Below are 26,462 nucleotides of genomic sequence, written 5' to 3' on the forward strand. Positions count from 1 at the left end.
CTGGGGGTTGTGTTCTCCAAGCACTTCTTCCCAGCAAACCGAAAGGGAATGTTGGATTAAGGTTGATAACCTGCAAGTAGCTGCTTGGGAAACAGCCTCTTGCTACAACCTGCTGGGATGCGTGAGCAAAACAACCCATGTTTATGGAAAACTCGGTCCTCACTGAAGGAATTCTTTAGCCTGGACACCCAAAAAGCTCAATGTCAGTGAGTTACCCCCCAAATTACGGGTGGTGGCTTATCCAAAGCAACTGGGTCTTTGTCTAAAGGGCAGGTTTGGGTTGTAACCTTAAGCTAATGTCTAGGTTTAGCTATGAATACATATAGATGATGGTACATCTGTGTTATAGACACATATATACGGTTGTACAGCCCATAATAGCATTGTGGACAAGCTCTGTTAAGGGGATATACCCTCTTTGCTAATGAAATGGGTACATACCTGTATAAATACATATAAAGAGATCCAGAGGGGATCTGGAATCTGTCTCTCTGGCTCAGCACTAGCGCCTCTGTCGTATTTACTCCTCGTGGGGCTCCTCCTGTTGCAGATCAACCCCAGAGCCCTGCTCTTCGGCCACACGGCCTCCATCACCTGCTTGGCAAAGGCCTCTGCTTCCGGTGACAAGCAGCACATCGTGAGTGCGTCGGAGAGCGGGTGAGTTCCCGAGGGATTCGCTCAGATCCGTGTCTGCTAAATCCTGGATAGCAAGGGAGGGCTCCAGCTGCTCCCAGCACGGTGCTGGTCTTCCTCAGCGTCTCCTGCCCGCAGCACAGGCTCTTGAGTCACCAGCTCTCCTCTGCCACGAGAGCACTTGCTCTTCTCATAGAGGCATTCCAGAAGGCAGGAGTTCTGTCCCCAGCGTATGAGCCTGGCTTTGGTGCAGGGAGTTAGAGTACGTCCTCCAAGAGCCTGGAGTAGCTTCTAAGTAGAGGGACAAGCATTGGAAAGGACCTTAAAGGGCCTGCTCTGGTGGGAGGGGTTGGAACTGGATGACCTTAAGCTCCTTCCCAACCCAAACCACTCTTATCCCATGATTACAAAGTGAGGAACACCGGGATTTAGACCCCAAACACGGTTTCTGTCCTGCTTTTCCTCCTCCTCCATGTTTTATCCTGCCTTTTCTCTTGCAGGGAGATGTGCCTGTGGGATGTGAACGATGGGAGGTGCATTGAGTTTACTAAGTTAGCCTGTACCCATACGGGCATCCAGGTTAGTGCTTGGAGGTGCCAGAGGTGCTCCTCTGCGTTGGAAAGCTCCAGTTATCCAAACCAGGCTGGTTTGGGCCTTCTGATGGGGAGTTAGGACACATTCCTGCTGAAGCATCACAGAAAGAGCATGTTCTGTGTTGGGTGGCGCCCAAAGGGAATGGAAAGCTATGGAATGGTTAAAGGTGGAGTAACCAGTGTCTCACCTGTAGTGTAATCCCTGTGTTTTGTTGTTGTCCTGTAGTTCTATCAGTTCACGGTTGGATCCCAACGGGAAGGACGGCTCTTATGCCATGGCCACTATCCCGAAATCCTGGTCGTGGATGCTACCAGCCTGGAAGTCCTTTATTCCTTATTATCCAAGATCTCTCCTGACTGGATCAGCTCCATGACTATCATTAGATCCGACAGAACTCAAGGTAAGGAGCTGCTGTTGCTTTCATCAGCCTTTTGGGAAGAGAAACTTTGCTTTCAACTTGTTGTAAGGACGGAGAATGGTTCCTGTGCTCATAAAGCCAAGTCTCCACTTGATTCTACTCCTAGTTTAGTGTCTATGGAGTTAGGGCTGAGGATGGCCCTGCCCATGGCATGGGTGAGCGGGAAGGTCCCTTCCAGCCCCTTCCATGGTTCCAGGAAGGGATGGTTTGTGCTCAGCTCCTGTTTGCTCTTCCCCAGAGGACACTGTGGTGGCAGTTTCCGTCACTGGCATCCTCAAAGTCTGGATAATAAGCTCCGAAGTGGGTCGCATGCAGGTAAGGGACATTCCTGCCGTGGGGAAGGGAGAGCCTCTGTTCCTGCGGGTTCCTCTTCTTCCAGCCCCCTCACGGTGGGGCTCTAGTCCCTCTTTGCCCTGATTCCTTCATTTTCCTTCCCTGATTCATCAAGTTAGCAGCAGAATTCCCAACTTTTCTCATGTTTAATTGGGAGAACTCGATTTCCTTCTTTGTTCCGTGTAATAGTTGGTGTTAATACACAGATATGGGTGCCCCCACTGAGATATGGGTGCTCCCGCTCACATATTCCCCCTCTTTCCAAGGCCTGTTCCTTCCTTACGTCATCTTGCACTACATCCCTCAGGAATTTGGACTTCCAAAGGGAATTTACTTACAAAGAGGGTTACACTAAGCTTAACTTGAACTGTCCAGCTGGGTGCAAATGCTTTACTACATGTGTAATTCACGGAGTAGGGGCAAAACTCTTCTGTGCATTGTATTCTCATTGTAATCTGATGTCCTGTTGCTCTACTCCGTGTTGTATTCTCATTGTAAGCTGATGTCCTCTTGCTCTACTACATGTTGTATTCTCATTGTAAGCTAATGTGTCCTGTGCAGGACACAACCCCAGTGTTTGAAGAGGAATCCAAACCTATCTACTGCCAGAACTGTCAGAGCGTCTCCTTCTGTGCATTTACTCAGAGGTCCCTCTTGGTGGTGTGCTCCAAGTACTGGAGGGTAAGTTCAGCTCCACTACCTGCTTTGTGCTCCACAACCCCAGTTAGTTCACTCCCCACTAAGACACTGAGATCAAGATGCTCCAAGTCCTCTTAATGGGTCTCTAGGGAAGCCATTCCCAATGTCCTGTCCCTCCATCCCGTGTCCAAAGCCCCTCTTGGAGCCACTTTCAGGCTGAGTTTCAACCTGTAGTAGCTTGTTGACACCCAACTGTGCTTCCTTGCAGGTGTTTGATGCTGGAGACTATTCCCTCCTCTGCTCAGTCCCTAGTGAGAACCACCAGACCTGGACTGGAGGTGACTTTGTAGCAGCTGATAAAGTGATTGTCTGGACAGAAGATGGCCAAAGCTTCATCTACAAGTTACCAGCCAGGTAGGCAACCAGGCAACGTTCCTTTTGGGCCTTGTTTCCAGCTCAAACCAGGAGGCACTTCGAAGGAATACTGAGTATTCCTGGTGTGACAAAGTCACCTTGATGGTGGAGGAACAAGAGGGTCCCTAAAGGTATCACACTGAAGTAACTTCCATTGCTTCTCTTCAGTGTTACACTGGCTCTTCCACACTTCCCAGTGGAGCTGTGGGATGGGAAGAGTTGCTTTGTTGGGATTGGCTTGAAAGGACCTTAAAGCTCATCCAGTTCCAACACCTTCCACTAGGCCAAACCTTTCTTCTGCCATCTCCTGACGTACAAACATCAGGTTCCTCTTGGAGAGCCTCAATGTTCCCACATAACTCAGGTGGGAACTCCTTTTACACCCTGTTGTGTGCTCAGAGCACACGGACAGGAGCAGATCTATGTGGGGATCTACTGGAGGCATCTTTGGTGTGCTTTGTCTGGGCTTTGAGGCCTGATTGCAACGTGGGGTGGTGGAAGGGGGCCCTCTCCATGGCATGAGGTGAGCCTTAAGGTCCCTTCCAACCCAAACCACTCCATGAGGCGATGGTGGAGTTTCCCTCCCTCTTCCTTGCTTCATTCTGGAATTAGCTGAAGGAACTGCTGCACCAGGTGAACTATGGGATGTTTAAGGCCTCATCCAAGAGACCTTCAGCCTTTCTCCTTGTCCCCTCTCCCAGTTGCCTCCCAGCCAGTGATTCCTTCCGCCGCGACGTGGGCAAAGCAGTGGAGAACTTAATCCCCCCGTTGTTGTCCAGCGTGGTGGACAGAGCAGAGAAAGAGGTAAAACACGTGGATATGGAGCTTCTCGGGTGGCTTCCGCCTGGTTTGGAGAGCTACAACTTACTTACATCGTGATTACTCCTTTCTTTCAAAGCAGAGCTTTTGGATGGCTTCTATTGCTAGTAGAGCTTTAGGATGGCTTCTATTCCTGGCAGACTTTTAGGATACTTCCTATTCCTAGTAGACCTTTAGGATACTTCCTATTCCTAGTAGACCTCCAGGTTATCTTCTATCCCTAGTAAACCTTTAGGATTTCTTTTCCTTTCCCTGCTCTTCACATAACCACAGAGATTTACTCTCTGCTTAAGTGCGTCTTTACTTCCTATTTGCTAAGAGCTTCTCCTTCCTCCCTTAGCATTGCCTGGAGAAGGCAGAGTCAAGCCATGAGAAGGCAAGAAGTGAACAAGAGCTTTTAGAGCCCACAATTTGGAAGCTTAAACCCTTACCAAGTGAAGTAAACCCAGCGTTGTAGCCCCAAATCCTCTTTCCAACTCGCTACGCTTAGTCGTGTCACTGTAGTTACTCTTCCTCCCCTGAGATAAAGGCCTTTTTGCCCTGCTTTTCTATGGGCAGAGTAAATGTTGAGCTTAGAACATGCTTTTCGTGCCCTCAGGTTGTTAATTCAGTGTGATTTTGCCTTCAACAGCTCCTGATCTGTCCTCCAGTTACTCGGTTCTTCTGTGGCCAGAAGGACTTTGCCTACAAGCTCTTAATCCAAGGAGACTCTTCAGGAAGACTCTCAATTTGGAGCATCCCTGATACTCTCGAGCAACAAAGTGGTGCAAAAGGTACCTAAACCTTACTAAACACCTCTCTTTCTGCCTTAAATATGGTGGTTAAAGCACGGGGAGGGGTGGGCATGAACCTCGTGGCCAGGTGGCCAAGAAGCCACCAGCATCCTGGCCTGTGGCAGCAGGACCAGGGCAGGGATTGTCCCCCTGTGGTGGGCAGTGGTGGTGCTGGGCCTCAAATCCTGGGCCCTCCGCTCCAAGAAGGACATTGAGGTGCTGGAGAAGGCCAAGAGGACAATGGAGCTGGAGGACGAGTGTGATGAGGAACATCTGAGCAGGGTTTAGTGTGCAGCAGACTCATTGTTATTAACGCCTCCTCTCCGTCTTCCTTCTTTCCTCTGCTCCAGGCCTACAGACGACGACTTCCATATCCCTCCAGGAAGCGTTCGATAAGCTCACTCCTCACCCTGCTGGCATCATAGATCAGCTGAGCCTGATCCCAAACCTCGAGGAGCCCCTGAAGGTCACAGCCAGCGTGTACATCCCAGCCCACGGGAGGCTGGTTTGTGGCCGGGAGGACGGAAGCATCGTCATTGTGCCGGCCACCCAGACTGCCATCGTTCAGCTCCTGCAGGGAGAGCACATGCTCAGGAGAGGTACGGGAGCGAGCTGGGAGCGCTGCGCTTGCGCCAGCCGCAGGAGGCAGTCACCAGGTCATTTCAAAGCCAGGGTGGGGTGGGCTTGGGGCTACCTGCGCTGGGAGAAGGTGGCCCTACCCATGGCACAGGCTTGGAAGTGGGTGAGCTTTGAGGTCTTGCCCAATCCAAAGCATTCCATGCTTTTCCTGAAGTCGTTTTACAGGTGGGAGGATGCTCTGAGAGCTGGAGAACCTCTTCTCTGAGAGAGCTGGGCTGCTTCAGCCTGGAGAAGGCTCCAAAGAGACCTTAGAGCAGCTCCCAGTGCCTAAAGGGGCTCCAGGAAACCTGGAGAGGGGCTTTGGACAAGGGAATGTCAGGATGGGACAACAGGGAACGGCTTTAACCTGCCCAGGGGACATGGAGATGGGATCTCGGGCAGAAGCTCTGTGCCTGCAAAGCCAAAGCCCTTTAGATGTGGCTCCAGGAAGCAGAAGGGGCCATTTCAAACAGCTCCATCACACCTCACTGGGGAGCTGCTGCACACACTCAGCCCTCTCCTTGGCCTCCTTGTGACCGTTTGGGAATGCTCTGGGACAAGGCAGGATTGGGGGGGTTCATTCCAGGAGGGGTTCCATGAGTAGGTGGGGCTTGGAGCACCATGGGCTAGTGGAAGGTGGCCTGAGTTGGAGCTAGATGAGCTCGAAGGTCCCTTCCAACCCAACCCACCCTATTTGTGTCCGTTATGGATGTGTTCCAGCACGTTTTCCCATCAGGAGCAGCGGTTTGGGCTGTGAAGGAGTGCTCTGGGCTCATGCCCTGTCTCTTTTCCCCCTTGTCCTTCCCTCTTCTCGCAGGTTGGCCACCTCACCGGACCCTGCGGGGCCACCGCAACAAGATCACCTGCCTGCTGTACCCCCACCAGGTGTCTCCTCGCTATGACCAGAGGTTCCTGATCTCGGGGGCTGTGGACTTCTCGGTCATCGTGTGGGACATCTTCTCGGGGGAGATGAAGCACCTCTTCTGTGTGCACGGCGGGGAGATCACCCAGCTGCTCGTTCCACCTGAGAACTGCAGTGTAAGTGGCCTCCGAGACCTCTCCTCGCTTCCCAGGGGATGGAGCTCCTCCAGTCCTTCGGGAATGGTGGAAGGATTGGTCTTGCAGGCACCTCAGAGCTTTGAGGGAGGAAGCTCCTCCCTATGGAGGCCCTGGGTGAGGGGTGGCTGCCCCATCCGGGGGGCTTGGAGCCCCGTGGGCTAGTGGGAGGTGTCCCAATTGGAACTACATGAGCTTGAAGGTCCCTTCCACCCCAGCCCATGCTCTTCATGGTGACCAAGAGGTTGGATTCAAGAGAACTGAAGTGACCTCTTGAGTTTAGCCATAGATTTACATGGGTTTGGCTTCTAAAGTAGGTTCTTCAGCACCACCCTTGGTCCAGTGAAGAAGACGAGGTGAAACACCAGCTCCCTGCATTGTACTTCAGGCTGCTTCTTCCTTCTCCTAGGCAAGAGTCCAGCACTGCGTCTGCTCGGTGGCCAGTGACCACTCCGTTGGGCTTCTGAGCCTGAGGGAGAAGAAGTGCATCATGTTGGCATCCAGGCACCTTTTCCCGATCCAGGTCATCAAGTGGAGGCCTTCTGATGACTACCTGGTGGTGGGATGTTCAGATGGGTCCGTGTACGTCTGGCAGATGGACACAGGTAAGGAGAAGCTGGAGGATGTCGATGGAACAGCTTCTTGGGTGTAGGTTGGGGTGTGGAACTAGAGATATTCCCATTGTAAGGATGTGGAGCTGGTGGAGCAGGTCCAGAGGAGGCCATGGAGATGCTGGAGAAGGTTCCAGGGAGACCTCAGAGCAGCTCCAGTGCCTAAAGAGGCTCCAGGAATCCTGGAGAGGGGCTTTGGGCAAGGGATGGAGGGATGTGATGAGGAGTTTGGGCTTCCAGCTGGAAAAGGGAAGAGTTAGATGGGATTTTGGGAAGAAGCTCTTCACCATGAGGGTGGTGGGACAAGGAATGGGTTGAAGCTTTGGCTGCCCCATCCAAGGCCAGGTTGGACGGAGCATGGAGCAGCCTGGTCTAGTGGCAGGTGTCCACCAGAGCAGGGACACCTCTCACTACTCTTGCATTAGGAATTAGCTTTTCCATGATTATTGTGGGCATTCTCAATGGCTTCTCCTCACACTCTCTGACCCCATGTCAGGTGCTCTGGACAGATGTGTGATGGGAATAACAGCAGTGGAGATCCTGAACGCCTGTGACGAGGCTGTCCCAGCGGCTGTGGACGCCCTGAGCCATCCTGCTGTCAACCTGAAGCAGGCCATGACCAGGAGGAGCTTGGCTGCTCTCAAGAACGTGGCCCATCAGAAGCTGCAGACTCTGGCCACCAACCTCCTCGCTTCTGAGGCATCTGATAAGGTGAGTTGGGTTTCAGCTGTGGAGTCCTCAAGGTTCTTAGCCAAAGCTGAAGTGACAAGAGGAGGATCTAAACCAGCTTGGGAGCGCTCCTAGGATCAGCCGTCAGCAGCATCAGCCACTTCCAACGTGGTGGTGGCAGCTGGAGTCACATCTGCAGACCACGTTTCACTCACGTCCTCTCTGCTTGGTGCTTCCATGGAGTCAGGGAATGGTTGGGTTGGGGTGGACCTTAAAGCTCAGCCTGAAGCTCATGTTCTTCAGCCTGAAGCTCATGTTCTTCAGCCTGAAGCTCATGTTCTTCACCTTAAGGCTCATCTCAGCTCCTCCCTGTGAGGGTGGTGGGACACTGGGATGGGTTGAAGGGAGAAGCTGGGGCTGCCCCATCCCTGGAATGTCCAAGGCCAGGTTGGAGCAACCTGCTCTAGTGGCAGGTGGCCCTGTTGGAACTAGAGGAGCTTTAAAGTCCCTTCCACGATGTGTTTGTGAGGAGCACGAGGAGCAGGTTCCGATGGACATTCCAAATGGGTTTTCCTTCTTTTTTTCCAGGGGAATTTACCCAAATACTCCCACAACTCCCTGATGGTCCAGGCCATAAAGACCAACGTGACAGATCCAGACATCCACGTGCTCTTCTTCGATGTGGAAGCCCTCATCATCCAGCTCCTGACCGAGGAGGCCTCCAGGCCCAACACCACGTTGGTTTCTCCAGAGAACCTCCAGAAGGCCTCTGGTGGCTCTGACAAAGGAGGTTCCTTCCTGGCTGGGAAAAGAGCTGCTGTCCTCTTCCAGCAGGTGAAGGAAACCATCAAGGAGAACATCAAGGAGCATCTTCTCGATGATGAAGATGACGATGAAGACTACATGAGGCAAAGGCGAGAAGATGGTGACCCAGAGTATCGCTCGAGCAAGTCCAAGCCCTTAACTCTCTTAGAGTATAACCTGACCATGGACACAGCAAAGCTCTTCATGTCCTGTCTTCATGCTTGGGGCCTCAACTCGGTCCTGGATGAGCTTTGCCTGGATCGTCTTGGCATGCTGAAGCCGCACTGCTCGGTGTCCTTTGGCCTCCTCTCCAGAGGTGGCCACATGTCCCTCATGCTGCCGGGCTACAACCAGCCCGTTGGCAAAGGCTCCCGTGAGAGCGTGGAGGTGGGCAGGAAGATGTCCCTTACAGAAGGACTTGGCAAGGGCACCTATGGGGTGTCCAGGGCCGTGACCACTCAACATCTCCTCTCTGTCATCTCCTTGGCCAACACCCTCATGAGTATGACCAACGCCACCTTCATCGGGGAGCACATGAAGAAAGGGCCCAGCAGGTAGGGCAAGAATCCCCCTGAACCCGGAGTAACTCGCTTGAAGAGCCAACGTGGAGTAGTGTTAACGCGTGAGCTGGGTCGTCAGAGAGACCCTTTGTGGCCTCGTTTTAGTGCTTTTAAGAGGTCTTGGAGTCCTGGAATGCTTGGGGTTGGAAAGGCCCTTAAGATCATCTAATTCCCACCCCGTGCCATGGGTGAAGGCCTCCTCTAAGGAGCAGCTTAAAGATGGGCTTTTCTCACCCCAAAGGAAGCGAGATTCCCGTTCCTGGGAATTGTACCTGACGTAGAACCTTTTATCTGCTTTTTGCCCTGTGCTTTTCCTTCCTTATCCTCTTTCCCTTCTCCTTTTCCATGTGGATTTGCTGTTCAGGCCACCCAGACCAGGCACTCCTGAGACCTCGAGAGCCAAAGCTCCCTCTGCAATTGCAGCTCATGCAGCCCAAGGACAAATCAAACAAGGTAAAACACTGGCATGGAATCGTTTGATATCACGTTTGATATCAAATAGCATTTCAGCTCTTCCTACTCAACTTAGCCCTCGTAGTATCAAGAGAGAAAAAGGGGAGGAAGAAGCTCAGTGGTGCTCAGAGAAGAGGGATTTTCACCTCTTTGAAGCGTAGGAAGAGGTTTGGAGGCTGTAACTACACAGGTTAATAGCTACGTGTTGGTGTATGTTCTAAAGTTAAGCTTAAAGTTCAACATATCTTGGTAGTAGTGGGCATTTCCTCTCCTTTTTAGGAAGGAGGCTCATTTTACTACTGCTGTTCTCATCACAAGATGGCAGTGGGTGATCCCAAAGGCTCATGGTCTGGGTTGTATCTTGCCTAAGAGTAAAGCTTAAGTACAGGAAGCAGAACAACATGTGATGGATAAGAAGGATGCACACAGGAATTGGGGCTGGAGTAGAGTGGAGCTTCCTCCAGGTAGTAGGAGCACACGGAAAGAGTCCTGCTGGGAACAGAGAGATGTAGGAGGAGGAAGGATTTACCCACTTGGTAAATGGTAGGAGCAGGTCTATGCCATAAGGTCCATACATGTGACAATATTAACTCCTAAAGCATTAGTAGCTTTAATGTTCAGAGCTGCTTTAACATCACCTTTGCACCAAGAAGTAAACGTTGTGGAGGGTGTTTGAGCTTGGCCATGAACTTCTGTAGTTGCCTGCTGGCTTTACACCATGTAGTTTGTGTGCTTCCCCTTCAGGTTTTTACTCCTTCCTGTAGTAGAAGCTTAAAGTTACTCAATGGAGACAGGTTTAAGAGGAAAACTACAGGTTGTGGGGCACTTTGGAGTGACACATGGAGCAGACCAGGTGTAAAAGGTTTCAATGAGTAGAGCATGTTCCAAACCCTCACCGTGAGGAGAAGCACAAAAGCAGCAGCACAACTCCTAAAATCCAGAGTTAAGCCAAGCGTAAGGATCTAAAGCCCTTTGGGATGGCTTTATTCCCAGAGCCTGTGATGTTCTCCAAGCAGACGGGTCTCATCCATGGTTCTCCCCCTCCTCCTTGTACCCCAAGCCTTGTTTGAAGTTGAAGACACCACACTTGGGGGTTTCATTCTCCAGTGCTGCTACTCTGCTGGTTCCGAAGCTGCTCTCCTCACTTTCCTCTTTGTTTTTCTTCTCTTCCTTTCTCCTTCTCTCCTCTGCAAGTTGCTCCTGCTGTTTCTCCTAGCCCTGAAGCTGCTCGCTCTGGCTCTGACACTGCTCCTCCTTTACATACCTGTTTCTTAGTCAATGAAGGTATTCTTTCCTCACTTTGCTACTTGTCTTTGGCTTTCAACTCATGGCCTTTGTCAGTGCCGTGGCTCGATGGAGGTAGGTGGAAAAGAGGGGTTGGTGTAGACTCGGTGGGAGAGGATGAGTAGATGCAAGTGGTGGCAACTCGCTTCTGGTGTAGCATGGGTGGAAGAGACCTTGAAGCTCATCCACTTCCAACAGGGCCACGTTCCATAGACCAGGTTACTCCAACCTGGCCTTGAAATGATGTTCTCCTTGGTGTCTGTCTACCCTTAATCCTTACCTAAACTGCTTGGGGTTTGTGGTGGGGATGAGTTTAGGCTAATGTGTGTTTAATAACATCATGAGCAATGTTCTTCTGCCCCAAAGTGACACAAAACCCACTAAACATCACCCCTTTGTAGCCCTGGAGGTAAGTTCTTTAAGTCAGAACTGTGATGCTAACATTAGTAAGCTCTCACTAGAAGTATCTATAGAGATTACTAGAAGTAAATCCTTCTTTGAAGCATCTAAAATAGAAGCAGCTCTGTCTTGGCTGGTTGTACCCACACAGCACTGAGGGTTGTAGTATGAAGAGAGTAAGCACATCAAAGGCAGATTTGGGGGAAAATAAGGATAACACATGTACAAACCCTTTACAACAGCACATAAAACCCTCTTTAATGTGTCTAGTAGTAGCTCAGACACTACATTTGCTTGAATCATGTCCCACAGACACTAAATACCAGGAGGAGTTATGCTACTATGGGTTGCTCTTGATCTTGGAACCAGACTTTAGGCTTTTGGAAGCAATTGGCCATAATATTTAGGGCCTTTTAGAGTGTATCATTCCCAAGGTTATATCCTTAAGGGGTAGGCTAAGAATGGGATGGAAGACCAGGCTAGAACAAGAATCCCTCTCTCTCCCACCTTCTCAAGTCCTGCTCCCCAGGCTGGTGGCCAACGTGCTTGCTGGCATGTGAGTTTGCCCTGCTTCCATGGTTATTGCATTGCTGTTCCTTTGGGCTCTGTTGGCAGGATGGAGCCAGCTGGCTGCCATGCACTGCGTGATGCTTCCCGACCTCCTGGGCCTGGATAAATTCCGACCTCCTCTACTGGAGATGCTGGCACGGAGGTGGCAGGATCGCTGCTTGGAGGTGATGCCCCAGCTTCTCCTTCCAACCCATTCCCGTGTCCCACCACTCTCCCCTGGAAGAACTTCCTGATACCCCATTACCTCTTCCTTCTTCCAATTGGAAGGCCACGCTCCTCCCATCCCTCCTTGAGGTCCCTTCCAAGCTGGTATTCCATGATTCTGTGCCATCTTTGCTGTGTCCTTTGGAGGGTCTTCGTGCTGTTGGAGTTGATGGGATGTTCCTCTTGGCTTCGCAGGTGAGAGAAGCTGCCCAGGCCCTGCTGCTTGCAGAGCTGAGGAGGATTGAGCAAGCAGGGAGGAAGGAGACCATCGACGCCTGGGCTCCCTACCTGCCCCAGTACATGGACAGTGTTATATCACGTGAGTAATCCTCTGGGAAGCAGGGAGATACCTTAGGAAAAGCACCCCAGGGCATTCCGTGTGGAAACATGGAATGGTTTGGCTTGGAAAGGGCCTTAAGCTCCCCCAGTTCCAACCCCTTGGCCACCTTCCCCATGACCATGTTGCTCAACGTGGCCTTGGCCACTGCCAGGGATGGAGTAGCCATAAGTTAGGAACAGAGTTTGAGCAGTGAGTAGGTGGGGCTTGGAGCAACCTGGTCTAATGAAGGTGGCTCATAGATGAGCTTTAAGATCCCTTCCAACCAACCCATTCCATGAAGCCAAATGCCATGGAATGACTCAGCTGAACCAATACACTGAGGATCACCTGGAAAACGGGAATTTTGGGGGAACAAAGGGGGTTTTCCACTGATTTAAGGCTGTTCTCAACAAACCCATTGATTTCGGGGGTGTCTGGTTGGTTTTTGCAGCTGGGGTAACCACAGAAGCCATCCAGACAGGCAGTGCCAGCCCGGATTCCTTGGGAACAGAAGCCAAGGTGCAGGAGGAGGAGCATGACCTGGTTGATGATGACATTACAGCAGGTGAGCATCATCCAGGAGGAACACGTTGGGCTTTGACACAGAGGAGATGGGCCACCTTCTGCCCAGGAGGGTGAGGAAACAGCTCTAAAGCTGCTGACGAAGCGTGTGGTGTTAGAAATGGGCTTACTCAATAGTAAAAACTACACTTAATTTACTCTGACTACTCCAATACTACTCTTACTTCTTAGTTACTATCTACACTTAAGAGATGTGCTTTGTCTGCTCCACCCAACATATTTAGCTTGTTCTTGAAGAGTAAATGCTTTCTAGTCACCCCTTAAGCTCTTCTCCATGGTGAAACATCTGCTGTGAGGCTGCTACTATCAGTTTGCTTCAACAAGTAAGTCCTGGGCTCTGTTGTTACGTAGAACTCGGGCGTATTTAGCTTCTACAACACTTGTAAGTGCTGCTTGAGTGGGTTGGAGCTGGGATCAAGAGCATACACACATCATACACTGCGGTGCCTCTGAACTCCTGCCTTTATGGCTTTCAGTGCTGCTTTAGGCCCTAAAGTAGGTGGAGGGAAGGTAGTTCCAGGTCCCTTTTAGCTCTGTTAGAGTGGAGATTGCTCCACAGGGTTGAGGTGGGCCTCCACCTCTTGCTCCTTCCTTTGAGGAGATGCTCTTCCATCCATACCCTTCCTGTCTCAGATGCCAGTGACTCAGAAATGGCCATTGAGGAGAAGGACTTGGGGTGGTGGGTGAGGAGAAGGCTCTGTGGGGACCTTAGAGCAGCTCCCAGAGCCTCAAGGGGCTCCAGGAAACCTGGAAGAGGGGCTTTGGGCAAGGGCTTTAGGGATAGGACAAGGGGAATGCTGTGTCCCCGCTCAGCATCACTGTGCCCATCCCGAGGCAGCGCATCCTGACTCCTTTCCCTCTGGACCACAAGAGGGAGCCGCGTGTGTGGGAATGAGCCCTCAACGCACCTTCAAGCAGGTTATAAGCAACAGCACATCTCCAGTGAGATGAGATCGGCCTGCCTTGGAGTTTGGTCCTGGTTTAGTGGCTTCATGAGCCAAAAGGCCTGGAATCAACCTTCTGTGGTTGATCCTACGAACTGCAGGTGGAGCCAAACCCAGAACGTGGCTTTGGTTTGGGAAGCTGAGCCCTTAAAGGTACCGTAAGCAGCTCCATAGGCACATTCCCCAGCGAATTCCTTAAATCCTGTTGCTGTTCCCCTTTTTAGATCACAAGAACAACATTATTTCAATGGATTTACTATCAGGAAGCAAGAAACTGGTATTGAAATAGGTGAATATGAGCAAAATTCTATCCCATCCCTCTGATTTCTTCCATAACATCCCATCCCATGGAAACGCTTGCAGATGGGAATGGATTTGGTGGTTGGTGCCATGGAGTTTGGGGTCTTTCCCATGTTTTGGGGGCTGTTGGACTGTGAGGATTCACTGGATTTTGCTCTATATCCCTTCAGGCTTGGAACAGAGGGAGGAGATGGATGAATGGAGGGATGAATCCCTGGCAGTGTCCAAGGAATCATCATGGAATGGTTTGGCTTGGCAGGGTCCTTCAAGCTCATCTAGTTCCAATAGGGCCACTGGATCAGGTTGGACTTGAGATCCAACCTGGCCTTGAACATTCCAGGGATGAGGCAGCCCCAGCTTCTCCTTTCACCCCATTCCAGTGTCCCAGCACTTCCCAGTATCCCATCTCCATGTCCCCTCTGGCATTTTAAAGCCATTCCCTTTATCCTGTCCTTACATCCCTTCTCCAAAGCCCTTTCCAGCTTTCTTGTGGCCCCTTTAGGAAGCAGCTCAAAGGTCTTTGGATCAAGCCCATTTTAGTGCCTGGATTTGGAACTGTCCTCTTTTCCCACCCAAATCCGCAATGCTTTTGTCCTTCCCCTTCTCTTTGCCACCTCCAGCTCTTGGAGGTTATTAATTTTCCAGTGGGAATGGGGGTGAGGAACCATCCTGTCAGGAAAACGGATCCATGTATCAGCCCCACGCGTGAGGAGACACCAAACCTCCTGGAGACAAATGATCCAGCAGGAAAAGCTCCTTCCACAGAGCTTATCCCAGCCTTAAAAGCTCCCAAAAGCTGGCAGTTTGTGTGGAGGAAATCCTTATGGTTAATGATGGCATTCCAGGAGTAATTAAAAGCAGGAAAAATAGGGAAAGGTTGAGTTTTCCCTCTCATTTGGAGGGTTTAAGGTGGGATATTGTAAGGGGAGAGTTGGGATTTTGTTGTATTTGGGGGATTTTGGGGTTGGATTTGGGTTTAGTTTCTTGGTTGTGGAGGTTTTTGGGGATAGAGGTGCTTTTTTGGGATTTGAGGTGGGAAATCCCACACTGCAGCAGCAGAAAGACCATCATGGACCAGATTCCTAATGAGACACTGGGAGTATTTCCCACCCTGTTGTAGCTGGTTAACAAAGAGTTAACTGCTGGAAATCTGGGTGCTGGAATCCATGGGATCAGCACCTCCGCACATCCTGCTGCAGGCCTGGCGTCTTCCTGCTGCATTCCATAGTAATTCCAGCTAAAAGGTGCCGTGGGATGATGGAGAGTGAGGTGGGTTCAGGGACGGGACGTGGAGCGACCTGGGCTGGTGGAAGGTGTCCTAAGTTGGGACTGGATGAGCTTCAGGTCTTTCCCAGTCCAAACCATTCCATGAGGCAGCACTTCCCGCTGATTCCCAGCGTGCTGTTTGGAGTCAGACCGCGGGGCAGGGCTCTACTGGCAGGATGCATCCTTTGGGATGTAATGAAGGGTTAACTTCCAAGGCAGGGCAGGAGGGGGGGACGCCTGCTCCCATGCTTTCATTTCCTCCTGGAAGCAGCACATGTGTTCCCTCTGCTTTCTGCCTCAGCCAGCGGGGTCAGTGCCTCTCCTATTGATCCATGTCCCACCATTCCCTGCTCCAGCATCTGCTCCCTGCACCTTAGGATCCAAATCCATAAGGCAGGGCTGTGCTCAGCCGAGCAGGAGCAGGGATAAAACAAGCTCAGGGCAGGATTTGGCACCGATTTGCCTTCATCTCTCATCTCATCCCATAACAACTGGGATGCACTGGGAGCATTAACACATAGAGCCCATCTGTAGGTGTTCAGCCGGTTCCTGCAGACAGGAATCATGAAGCAGCTCAGTCTGGTCCCTCTTTGCTTTGTTCCAGCCCATTTTCCATCCTTCTTCCTCAGCAGGCAGCTCCTATTGATTTTTCCTCCCCCTCTTCTCTTTGTTAACACTTCCCAGCTCTTTCCTCACCCTTTTGGCAGCCTGAATACGGCTCAGCCTCTACTACAGGTAGTAAAATGGAAGCAGCTTACTCCGGGGGAGCCATTAGTAGGGAGAGATGTGTGTTAATCCACCCCTCATTTAGCTACAAGGCTGATGAGTCTTACTCAGGGCCATGTGGTGCCTCCTCACACGCTTCAAACTCCCTTGTTTCTATGGAATATATATGGATCTATATATGGATAACATATATGGATCTCCATTATATATGGATAATATACATTGATAGCTCCTCCTAGGCTGGGAATTAGGGTGTTGGAGTAGGAGATGTCCCTGTGTGTGGCACAGGGTTGGAACTGGATGAGCTTTAAGGTCCCTTCAACCCAAACCATTCCATGGGTCTAAATGAACAAGCAGCATTGGGCCAGCACAGAATTCCATGGATTTTCTATCAAGTGAACAACTCCAGCTGGAGTGACACAGTGTTCTGGTGGCTCTTTCTCCCCTCCATGAGTTGCAGGGTGTGTTTTGTAGCAGTCACTTTGCAATAGGTGGTATTTGGACTTCTCCTATGGCTTGAGAAGGAACATGAACTCATCTCCACCACAGACAGGCCTGAAGATGGGCTTTCAGGCCAACTGAACCCTCTTGTGTCCTCTCTGAGGAGCACTGTGTCGGAGTACTCAGCCACAGCCTTCCTCCGAGGTTCCTCACATCTCTTCCTGCCCATTGCAGGTTGTCTCTCTGGTCTGCCCCAGCTGAAGAAGGTCTCCACCTCCTACGAGGAGAGGAGGAAACAAGCCACAGCCATTGTCCTGCTGGGGGTCATCGGGGCAGAGTTTGGAGCTGAGATAGAACCTCCCAAGCTTCTCACTCGGCCACGCAGCTCCAGTCAGATTCCTGAAGGATTTGGCTTGACCAGCGGGGGATCCAACTATTCCTTGGCGAGGCATACGTGTGAGTATCCCAAATGATCTTAGCAAGGAGAAGGCTCCAGGGAGGCCTTAGAGCAGCTTCCAGGGCCTAAAGGGGCTCCAGGAAAGCTGGAAGAGGGGCTTTGGACAAGGGATTTAGGGATAGGAAAAGAGGGAATGGCTTTAACCTGCCAGAGTGGAGATTGGGATGGGATATTGGGAAGGAGTTCTTCCCTGGGAGGGTGGTGGGACACCTGGATGGGTTGAAAGGAGAAGCTGGGGCTGCCCCATCCCTGGCAACCTGCTCTAGAGGAAGGTGTCCCTGAGGGTTGGAACGGGATGAGCTTGAAGCTCCCTCCCAATCCAAACCATTCCAGGATGCAGGTGCTGAAATCCGTGGTAACAATTGACTGCCTGGAAGCAGGAGGGGATGAAGGGAGGTGGATCTAGCCCAGGTTGCTCCAAGCCCCATCCAGCCTCGCCTTGGGATGCGTTTCTGCACCACAGCCACAACGTGGTCCTTTTACTGGACACTTGCCCTTTAGAGGGACGTTCCCCCTGTGTTACCTATGGAAACTCTGGGAATTTCACTGTGGTTTCACAGGTAGGAAGGGAGAAAAGGAGGGACAACATGGTTCAGAGCTGTCCCTAAGCCCAGCTTAGTTAAACTGGCCTAAACCCCTCATGTTTCTTCCTCTCCCCACCTGCAGTGAATCACGATCCATTCTGTTCCAAGCCAGTAAATAAGGTTTAGATCCAACTTATCCCAATTTAAGGAGAGAGCCCAACTAAGCTGACTTAAATCCATCCTTCTCCTACCTCTGGAATTGTATTAGAGTGCCATAGCAAGCCATATTTAATCCCAAATCTGTTTATAATGGAGCAGGAAGGAGAAAGCCAATAGGAGTCTGGTCATCAGAGGGCATTAAACTGTCCTTTATTCCTATTAAATGCATAATTCCATTAAATCCTGCTATTTGTTTCCATCTAAGTGATGGAATGCTTTCTAAATGGGGCTACTTCCATACAAATCATCATCATTCCATCCCAAGGAGCTGACTTTTCCATCACACTCCCCAAACTCTAGGTTAACCCCAAGTTTTCCCCTGTTCCACATGAATTCCATAAGGAATTTGGGCAAGCCAGGAGCTGCATGACAGTGGGAGAGGCACGATATCCGTGACGTGGTTTTAAACTAGGAAAAGGGAGGTTTGGGTGGGATATTGGGAAGTTGTTCTTAAACCATGGAGCCAAGTGTTGTATCAGCCGCGGGTGGGAGCAGGGACCTGCCGTGGGTCCTGGGGCCTCACGTTCCCAGCTCCTGCTCCACATGGTGGGCTTGGAAGTTGAAGGCAAGGATCTGCACATCCCAAAGCAGCTTTTCCAGGCTGATGACCTCTCCTCTGCCTCTCATGTGACAGCTTTAGTGCTTAACTAACAGCTCCTGAGCTCAAGTTGGTGGCTTTGCCACTATCAAGTCCTTCTGTGGAGCCAACAGAGGTGTCCAAGGCTGAGGAAGGAGCAGGGAATGACATGGGTTGAGCTCCTCTTACTCCTTAGCGTAGTTTACACCAGGTAGGGAGTAGTGCTGGGAGGATTCCTGTGGAGAAGAAGGTGGGGGGGGAGATGTTGGAGCTTGGAGCTCAACCTGACCTTGACCATGCCTGGAGGTGCTCGAGGCCAACCAGCTCTGGTAGAAGGTGGCCCTGCCGCATGGGAACTCAATGAGCTTGGAGCTCCCTCCCAACCCAACCGCTTCCATGAATCCCGTGGGAGCCCAAATCCATTGATGATCTTCTCCCCTTCTCCACGCAGGCAAAGCGCTGACCTTCCTGCTGCTGCAGCCGCCCAGCGCCAAGCTGCCGGCGCACAGCACCATCCGCAGGACCGCCATCGACCTCATCGGCCGCGGCTTCACCGTCTGGGAGCCCTACATGGACGTGTCTGCCGTGCTCATGGGCCTGCTGGAGCTCTGTGCTGATGCTGAGAAGCAGTTGGCCAAGTAGGTACCTCCTGGGGTCACTTAGCTCCAGAGCATGGATCGTGCTCGTGCCCTTCACCAGCTCCCTTGTCCTCTTGAGCTGCTCCAGCATCTCGGTGTGCAGGGGGACAAGCACTGCCCTGCTCCTGCTGCCACTCTGCTGCTGGTCCAGGCCTTCTTGGCTACCAGCCATCTCCCATCGTGTCCCAGTGAGGACCAGGTTGCTCCAACCTGGACTCAAAGGATGAGGCAGCCCCAGCTTCTCCTTTCAACCCATTCCAATGTCCCACCACCCTCCTGGTGAAGAACTTCCTAAGATCCCATCTCAATGTCCCTTCTGGCAGGTTAAAGCCATTCCCAGTTGTCCTGACCTTGCCCAAAGCCCCTCCCCAGGTTTCTTCTCTATTCAACCCATTGCAGTGTCCCACCACCCTCATCTCAATGTTAAAGCCATTCCCCCTTGGCCTGGCTCGTTGTTGGAGCTCCATTGTAGTGCTGGAATGCTCCTCTTGACCTTGACCTAAGCTTCTCACTCTCTAATGCTCCTCCTCTTTGTCCTCTCTTCATCTGGGGCCTCTTCAGCATCACCATGGGCCTGCCCCTGAGCCCAGCTGCGGACTCTGCCCGCTCAGCACGACACGCTCTGTCCCTCATTGCCACCGCCAGGCCCCCCGCCTTCATCACCACCATCGCCAAGGAGGTGAGTGGGGCCAAGCAGCACCTTTTCCTCTGGGATTCAGGCTTAGGAACAGGGCTAGAGGGTCCAACATCCCTCCTTTCCTTCCCAGAGTGCGCTGGTGTGGGTCAGAGAGTGGGCTGGGTTGGAAGGGACCATGAAGCTCATCCCTCCTCTAACGTGTGTCGTGGTGGAACCTCTCGGTAGGTGCACAGACACACGGCCCTCGCAGCCAACACTCAGTCCCAGCAGAACATCCACACCACCGCCCTGGCCCGGGCCAAAGGGGAGATCCTGAGGGTCATTGAGATCCTCATTGAGAAGATGCCGACCGACGTTGTGGACCTTCTCGTGGAGGTGAGGTTCTTCTGCTCTGTCTGCCTGGGGCTTTGGTTCAACCGTGCTAATGTGCAAACAGGAGAACTAGCAAACAGAAAGCACGTGAATGAGGTGAACTTTTTCTCCCCAAGGTTATGGACATCATCATGTACTGCCTTGAAGGATCTTTAGTCAAGAAGAAGGGGCTTCAGGAATGCTTTCCAGCCATCTGCAGGTGAGTTCTTCCTCCAGGAATGCTCTCAAGTCCGTTGGAGGGTCACCAGCAAGTTTATACCTTACTTAAGAGTGAATCAACCTCCATCAACCTCCTGCCATGGCGGCTGGAATTGGATGAGCTTTAAGGTCTCTTCCAACCCAAACCAGTCCTGGGTTCTGGAAGTCTCTGGAAGACTTCTCCCATCATTCAGGCGGGGTGGATCTCAGCAGCTTCCTTGTGTCCTGCTGTTCCTTCCAGGTTCTACATGGTGAGCTATTACGAGCGGAGCCACAGGATAGCGGTGGGAGCGCGCCATGGGTCCGTGGCCCTCTACGACATCCGCACTGGGAAGTGCCAGGTAAGGGAGCCGTGCAATTCCATACCCTTATCCCTGGAAGTTATCCGAAGGGAAGAGCAGCGAGCTCGTGCTGAGCTGTTACGGAGTCTCCGTGTAGGAACTAGGGGCTGCTCTATCTCTTAGCTTGGCGTTTGGATCGTCATGGAATACGCTCATGGAATGCTTCGGCTTGGAAGGGACCTTCAAGCTCATGCGGTTCCAATAGGGACCCCTTCCACTCATCCAGCTTGCTCCAGGCCCCATCCAGCCCGGCCTGGAGCGTTCCAGGGATGGGGCAGCCCCAGCTAAGGCAGCCCAAGGCGAGGCCGTGCTGCCCTGAGGCCTGGCCACCACATCTACAGGTGATAGAGGGTGCGCAGGGCAGGAGTTGTATCATCTACGTGAAGAAAAGGGACACGTTGTATCTTTACTAATAGGAAACAAACCCATTTACTCTGGGTTTGCTTCATTACTCCTTCCAAGCCGTCTTTCTTACGAAGAGAGGTGGTTGGAGGTGCCGAGGGATGATGAATCCAGTGGTGGAGGTCAAGGATCCCCCTTTGGAACAAATGAATCACTCTTTAGGTAGGATATGGGGGGGTTATATAGTGGAATTTACTATGTTAGTAGCACTTCCTGCACAAGGTGGTAATTCTTGGTGCTGCTGCTCAAAGCCTGTGTATGGCAGTGTCAGCCTTTGCTCCCTGTTGCAGATACACACAGTAACACCTACATTCCACCTCCCATTGAAACAGTGCTAGTCCTAATGCTTTCAAATAGAAAACAGTTCCCTTTTCAGCTTATTCCAAGGAAAAGCTTCATTTCAGGGTGGATTTGACTTGGAAAACATGGAATTGGGATGGAAATCACAGCCTCTCTGTATCATATCATGAGTACCTCAAAATGGATCTCTTTTATAGCTCATTTTCCAAATAGATCTAGTTTTTAGGTCTCCTTTTCCAAATAGATCTCCTTTTTGTAGCTCATATTCCAAATATATTTCCCAAATATCCTCATTTTTAGCCCAGGCTTCCCAAATCCCTCTCTTCCACCTCCCGTTTCCCACTGTTCCAATAGCGCTTCGGTCCTTCCTCTCCCCCCTGTTAAACAATGCAGCACTTCCACTCAGTGCTCGGCATTCCCAGCACCTGGCATCCCCCACAGAGCTGGGATTCGCTGCTTTTCCAGCTGCTTTTCCCCAGCAGCATTCCCAGGAAAACACTCCCAGTGCTGCACGGCCCTGGAAGCCCTTGGATTGGGATGGGGAGAACAATGGTGGTGGGTGGGTGCCATATAGAGGTACCCGTTGCCATCCTGCATAGGGCTGGAGAGGTGCTGGAAAGGGGCCTTACACATTGTGTTTGCTACTCCACACCTCACCCAAGGGCTATGGGTATGATATATAGGGTTATAGATGAGATATAGTATTATATAGATGAGATATAGTATTATATAGATGAGATATAGTATTATATAGATGAGATACAGTGTTATATAGATGAGATATAGGGTTATAGATGAGATACAGTGTTATATAGATGAGATATAGTGTTATATCTAATATATTTCATATGTTATGATGTATTTTGTATTATGATAGGGCTTGGAGCAACCTGCTCTAGTGGAAGGTGGCCCTCATGGCGTGGGGCTGGAATTAAATGAGCTTTAAGGTCCCTTCCATTCCATGATATTCCATAGTATATATTGTATTTGATGACATCTGTGCTGTCTAATAGCACAGAATGAGCCATATCTTGGAGGAGGAGATGCAGAGAACCTGCACTAAGCGCTCCGTTCCGAAGCTGGGATGGGAATGGTTTCACCTACAAGCGTGAGGGATGTAGCCAAGTCCCACCATCATCCTTGGGAGACCCAGAGGAGGCTCCACAGGGCTGGAGGGAGGCTCTTGTCCAGGCCTGGCTCCAGAGCAGAGCTTGGAGCAGCTCCGTGGCCTCCTCTTGGAGGACTTTCTCCACATCCCTCTTGTGGTGTGGCCCCAGAGCTGGCGGCTCCATGTCCTCCGATTCGCTTGGTCCCACATGGATGTTTGGTGGCAGGAAGATGCTCTCCACTTCCATAAGGGATTCCAGTGGGATTTTGAGCAAGCAAAGCCCTGAGCACAAGGCAGCTCTGCCTGGACTGAGATGTAGTGATGGGGTCTTGCAAAGCTTAAGCTTTGGATGAGGCTCCATCTCGGCGATGGACAGCAGGAGCTGTGTCCTTAAACCACCTGGTCACAGTGGGGCTCCATAACCAGAACCAGAGGAGCATGGAATGGCTTGGAAGGACCCTAAAGCTCATCCAGTTCCAACTGGGACACCTTCCACTAGGGCTCCAAGCCCCTGTGTCCAACCTGGCCTTGGACACTGCCGGGGATGGAGCATTCCCAGCTTCCTTGGGCAGCCTGTTCAGTGTCCCAGCACCCTCACCATAAGGAATTCCTTCCTTAGATCCAGCCTGAACTCCTCCTGTTGCGGTTTGAAGCCATCACTCCTTGTCCCATCACTGCAGTCCCTGCTGAAGCTCCATCTCCAGCACCCTTGTAGGCCCCTTCAGAAGGCTGTTTACCACAGAAGGTCCATGTACACGTGTCTGAAGTCTCTGCTGGCCTTTAAACCTCCCCCATTCCTGTTCTTTTCCTCTCTTCCCAGACCATCCATGGCCACAAAGGACCCATAACTGCCGTGGCTTTTGCTCCTGATGGCCGGTACCTGGCCACCTACTCCAACTCCGACAGCCACCTCTGCTTCTGGCAGGTAAGGATGGGCTTCCACCCATGTGTCTCCATGGCCATCAGTGACGGACATCTGCAGCTGGTTTGGGTTGGAAGGGACCTTAAGATCATCTAGTTCCAATAGGGATACCTTCCACTAGAGCAGGTTGCTCCAATCCCCATCCAACTTGATGGGGCATTCCCACCTTCCTTGGACCACTTTTCCCTCGCCCTCACAGTAAGGAATTCCTTCCTTCTATCCAGCCTAAATCTCCCCGGTTCCAGTGTAAACCCATTCCCTTTGTCCCATCACTCCATCCCTGATGAAGGTCCCTCTCCAGCATCCTTGTAGCCCCCTTCAGACACTGGAAGCTGCTGTGAGGTGGGAGGAGCTCCAGAGGCCATGGACCCGCTGGCTCACCCCTGGCTGTCCTTGCAGATGAACACGTCCCTGCTGGGGAGCATTGGCATGTTGAACTCAGCCCCCCAACTGCGCTGCATCAAAACCTACCAGGTCCCCCCCGTCCAGCCAGCTTCACCAGGCTCCCACAACGCCCTCAGGCTGGCCAGGCTCATCTGGACCTCCAACCGGAACGTCATCCTCATGGCGCACGATGGCAAGGAGCATCGCTTCATGGTCTGAGGTAAAGGCATCTCCCAGGCTTCCTCCTTGTTCCCCATCCTTCTGCTGGTCTCAGCCACCTTCTGCTTTCCTCTTCGCAGCCAGAAGGAGAAGGCGACATTGGCGCTGGAGAACGTGCTCTTGGAATGGGGCAGGGGGACCACACCACCACCGTGCTGGTCAGGAGGAGCCCGTTCCAGGCAGGATGGTTCACTCATCCAACATGGTTTTCCTTTGGAGCCTCTTCCCAAAAGCTCAGTGTTTACCAAAAGGACTCGTGTTTACATGGACTTTCTCCTCGTGACCATGGAACGATGGTGGGTGCTGGCTCTTGGAGCGTGGGTCTTCCATGAGGAGCTCCTCGCCTTGGGGTGGGAAGAGCTGGAGTTGGGGTGGATGGTCCATGTGTGATCCAGAGGGGATGTTCCCTCTACAAAGAGACTTGGAAGTGCTGCTGATCCCAGAGCCTGGAAGCGTGACTGTGTAAATAATCCCTACAAATCCCTGGAAGGTGGAAAAAATAAGGCCTATTTATATCTAAGGTGTTTTTCCAGGTATTTCTTGGACAAAAAGCTGCTGCTTCCCAAAGGTGCTCCCATTCGTGCCGGGACGTTGCGGTCCCTGGCCTGGCCATGGCTCCCACCGTGGCTTCCCTTGGGAAAGACACAGGCTCCAGAGGCACAAATGGGGCTGGAGAGGTGGTAAGTGATTGGAATGGCTCCAGGGGAGGCATTTCCTTCCATAGGGATGTTCCTGGTTAACTTCAGCTGTGGCTGGGCTCTTCTTCTCACATATCTCATGTAGCAGCATGGACATCTCCAGGTTTATGCTGTGGAAGACTCTTCCTTAAACCACCTTGAGGGAGATGTTTGGAAGCTTTTCCTTGCTGCTTTGCTGGGAAAACTCCTGGAATTAAGGCACTATCTACATAATCAAGGCAAAAAGGTACTTGGAAGACTCTTCCCTTCCCCATAAAGGAATCAATGAGCTTCCAAAGTAGCTCCTAACTATGAAAACCATTGGTTTTGGGGAGGTTTAGGTGGCCTCTGGAGGTTCTCCAGATGCTACATATCTGTTTGGTGTTGGGAAGTTACTCCTGAGTTCCAAAGGGAAGAAACTAAGACCATTGGGAATGTTTCACCACCAACTGCCATCAAGTTGGATCCTTCCTCTGGCAGGAATGTAGATGGAGGACCCTGTAGGAGAACCTCAGGGTCTTCTCTATGTCAACTAATGCATGCCCATGGTGTTGTGGCAGGTCTATGTGTAACCTCACTAAAGGAGAGGGAATGGGGGCTTTGTATCCATAAAAAAGCTGGAATTTTTGGTAGGAAAGAGCTGAGGTTCCATGTAAGTGTCCTCCAGCCAGTGTCCTATCCATTCACTCATGGTAGATCCCCCATTGCCCATTCCAGGGCAAGGATCTGGTGTGGTCCCTGCTGGAGACACGAGGCCTGCAGCACACTGTGTGTTGTCACCCCGGTGTAAACTCGTAGTAGTGCTTTCTTGAGCTCTTAGTCCTGTGTTTGACTTGTCCTTGTGGCTCTAGAGACGTCCGTGGCTTCGGTGGCACTTTACAAGCAGCAGGTGACATGAGGAGACGCCACCGTGGTGATGCTCCATGTCACCACGTCCAAGCTGTCTCCTCCTCCAAGTACTTCGTGGTGCATCCACTCCTCACCCTGTGTATGTAGTGAACTTCCTGGTGTAAATATGCTTGTGAAATAAAACTGGCTGCAAGAACGTTGGCTTTGTGGCATCAACCTTGCAAGGGACCTTCTAGTTCCAACAGGGCCACCTTCCACTAGCCCAGCGTGCTCCAAGCCCCATCCAACCTGGGCCACGTCTCACCACCCTCAGAGTAAAGATCTTCACCCTCCAGACCTTCTACATTCCGGGACATTCCTTGGGTTTAGTTGCTTTTGGTGGCCCCCAAATCACTGTTCTTCTCATCTAGGCAGCAGCAGTTGAGGATGAGGAAGTATCTCAGGTGCTACAGGATGGTCACAAGCTCCACGGCCCTTCTCCTCCTCCTTCACCAAGGTTTTGGTGGCAGCAAGCACTTGGCAGCTCAGATGGTGAGGTAGGAGAGACCCAGCACTGGAGGTGCCTCCACCTGCACTGGGTTGAGTGGGGAGGTCGGGTGGTCACCAGCGCAGCCCCTGAGCTACGGGCAAGAGGCATCATGGAGGAGGTTGTCCTCTTTGGACATCCCCATCCTGGTGCTGGACATGAAACCAGGCCTTGGGCCAAGAGGAATCCCATCGTGGCTATTCCAGATCTTCCTCACATCCCACCCAAGTCCATCCTCTGGCAGGTGAAAGCCATTCCCGTTGTCCTGTCCCAACAGTCCTTGTCCAAAGCCCCTCTCCAGGTTTCTTTAGGGACTGGAATGCAAGGGATTCATGCAAGTCATGAAACCACCTTGAGGTGTCACCTGAAGCCAAGCAGGGTCCTCCACACCCTGGGGGTGAAGATGCAGGACATGACACCCACACCCCAGCTGGACACATGGAGAACCAGCCAGGATCTTCATGGCATGAGGAGCTCATGGACAAAGGTAAGGAGGGGCAGAAGCCACCACGTTACACATGGGGGGTTCCCCATGTTCCCACACCCCATTGGGGGCTACCAAGGGACGTGCTGGGCTTGTGGTGGTCCCTCTGGTCCAGAGGAGCCTCATCCCATAGGGTTTGGAGCAACCAAGTGGAAGGTTAGGGGAGGCACCTTGCTGGAGCATCTCCCACCTCTGTGGC

At 51.8% G+C, this 26,462-nt stretch overlaps 1 protein-coding gene across 6 annotated transcripts in view; it reads left to right on the forward strand.

The window, feature by feature from the left end:
* Positions 1-25,449, forward strand: part of WDR7 (WD repeat domain 7) — a 30,110-nt gene extending 4,661 nt beyond the window's left edge. For 2 of the 6 annotated variants that reach the window (XM_030474928.1, XM_030474929.1), the window contains exons 3-29: positions 551-657; positions 1,134-1,212; positions 1,453-1,627; positions 1,884-1,960; positions 2,540-2,659; positions 2,886-3,031; positions 3,733-3,835; positions 4,482-4,623; positions 4,974-5,222; positions 6,059-6,279; positions 6,707-6,902; positions 7,405-7,619; positions 8,166-8,935; positions 9,306-9,394; positions 10,589-10,678; positions 11,693-11,811; positions 12,047-12,170; positions 12,622-12,735; positions 16,664-16,885; positions 18,658-18,844; positions 19,406-19,523; positions 19,707-19,856; positions 19,970-20,052; positions 20,293-20,392; positions 23,023-23,127; positions 23,524-23,728; positions 23,808-25,449. In XM_030474928.1, the coding sequence (XP_030330788.1) occupies positions 551-657; positions 1,134-1,212; positions 1,453-1,627; positions 1,884-1,960; positions 2,540-2,659; positions 2,886-3,031; positions 3,733-3,835; positions 4,482-4,623; positions 4,974-5,222; positions 6,059-6,279; positions 6,707-6,902; positions 7,405-7,619; positions 8,166-8,935; positions 9,306-9,394; positions 10,589-10,678; positions 11,693-11,811; positions 12,047-12,170; positions 12,622-12,735; positions 16,664-16,885; positions 18,658-18,844; positions 19,406-19,523; positions 19,707-19,856; positions 19,970-20,052; positions 20,293-20,392; positions 23,023-23,127; positions 23,524-23,727 (4,305 nt within the window). In that variant the 3' untranslated portion in view covers position 23,728; positions 23,808-25,449. Of the gene's footprint in view, positions 1-550; positions 658-1,133; positions 1,213-1,452; positions 1,628-1,883; positions 1,961-2,539; positions 2,660-2,885; positions 3,032-3,732; positions 3,836-4,481; positions 4,624-4,973; positions 5,223-6,058; positions 6,280-6,706; positions 6,903-7,404; positions 7,620-8,165; positions 8,936-9,305; positions 9,395-10,588; positions 10,679-11,692; positions 11,817-12,046; positions 12,171-12,621; positions 12,736-16,663; positions 16,886-18,657; positions 18,845-19,405; positions 19,524-19,706; positions 19,857-19,969; positions 20,053-20,292; positions 20,393-23,022; positions 23,128-23,523; positions 23,729-23,807 lie in introns of all 6 variants that reach the window. The other 4 variants (XR_003989824.1, XR_003989823.1, XM_030474930.1 and 1 more) reach the window with 4 other exon arrangements.
* Positions 25,450-26,462: the final 1,013 nt, after the last annotated feature.

The sequence above is a fragment of the Strigops habroptila genome, chromosome Z (assembly GCF_004027225.2).
Source record: "Strigops habroptila isolate Jane chromosome Z, bStrHab1.2.pri, whole genome shotgun sequence".
In the NCBI taxonomy this organism is placed as follows: Eukaryota; Metazoa; Chordata; class Aves; order Psittaciformes; family Psittacidae; genus Strigops; species Strigops habroptila.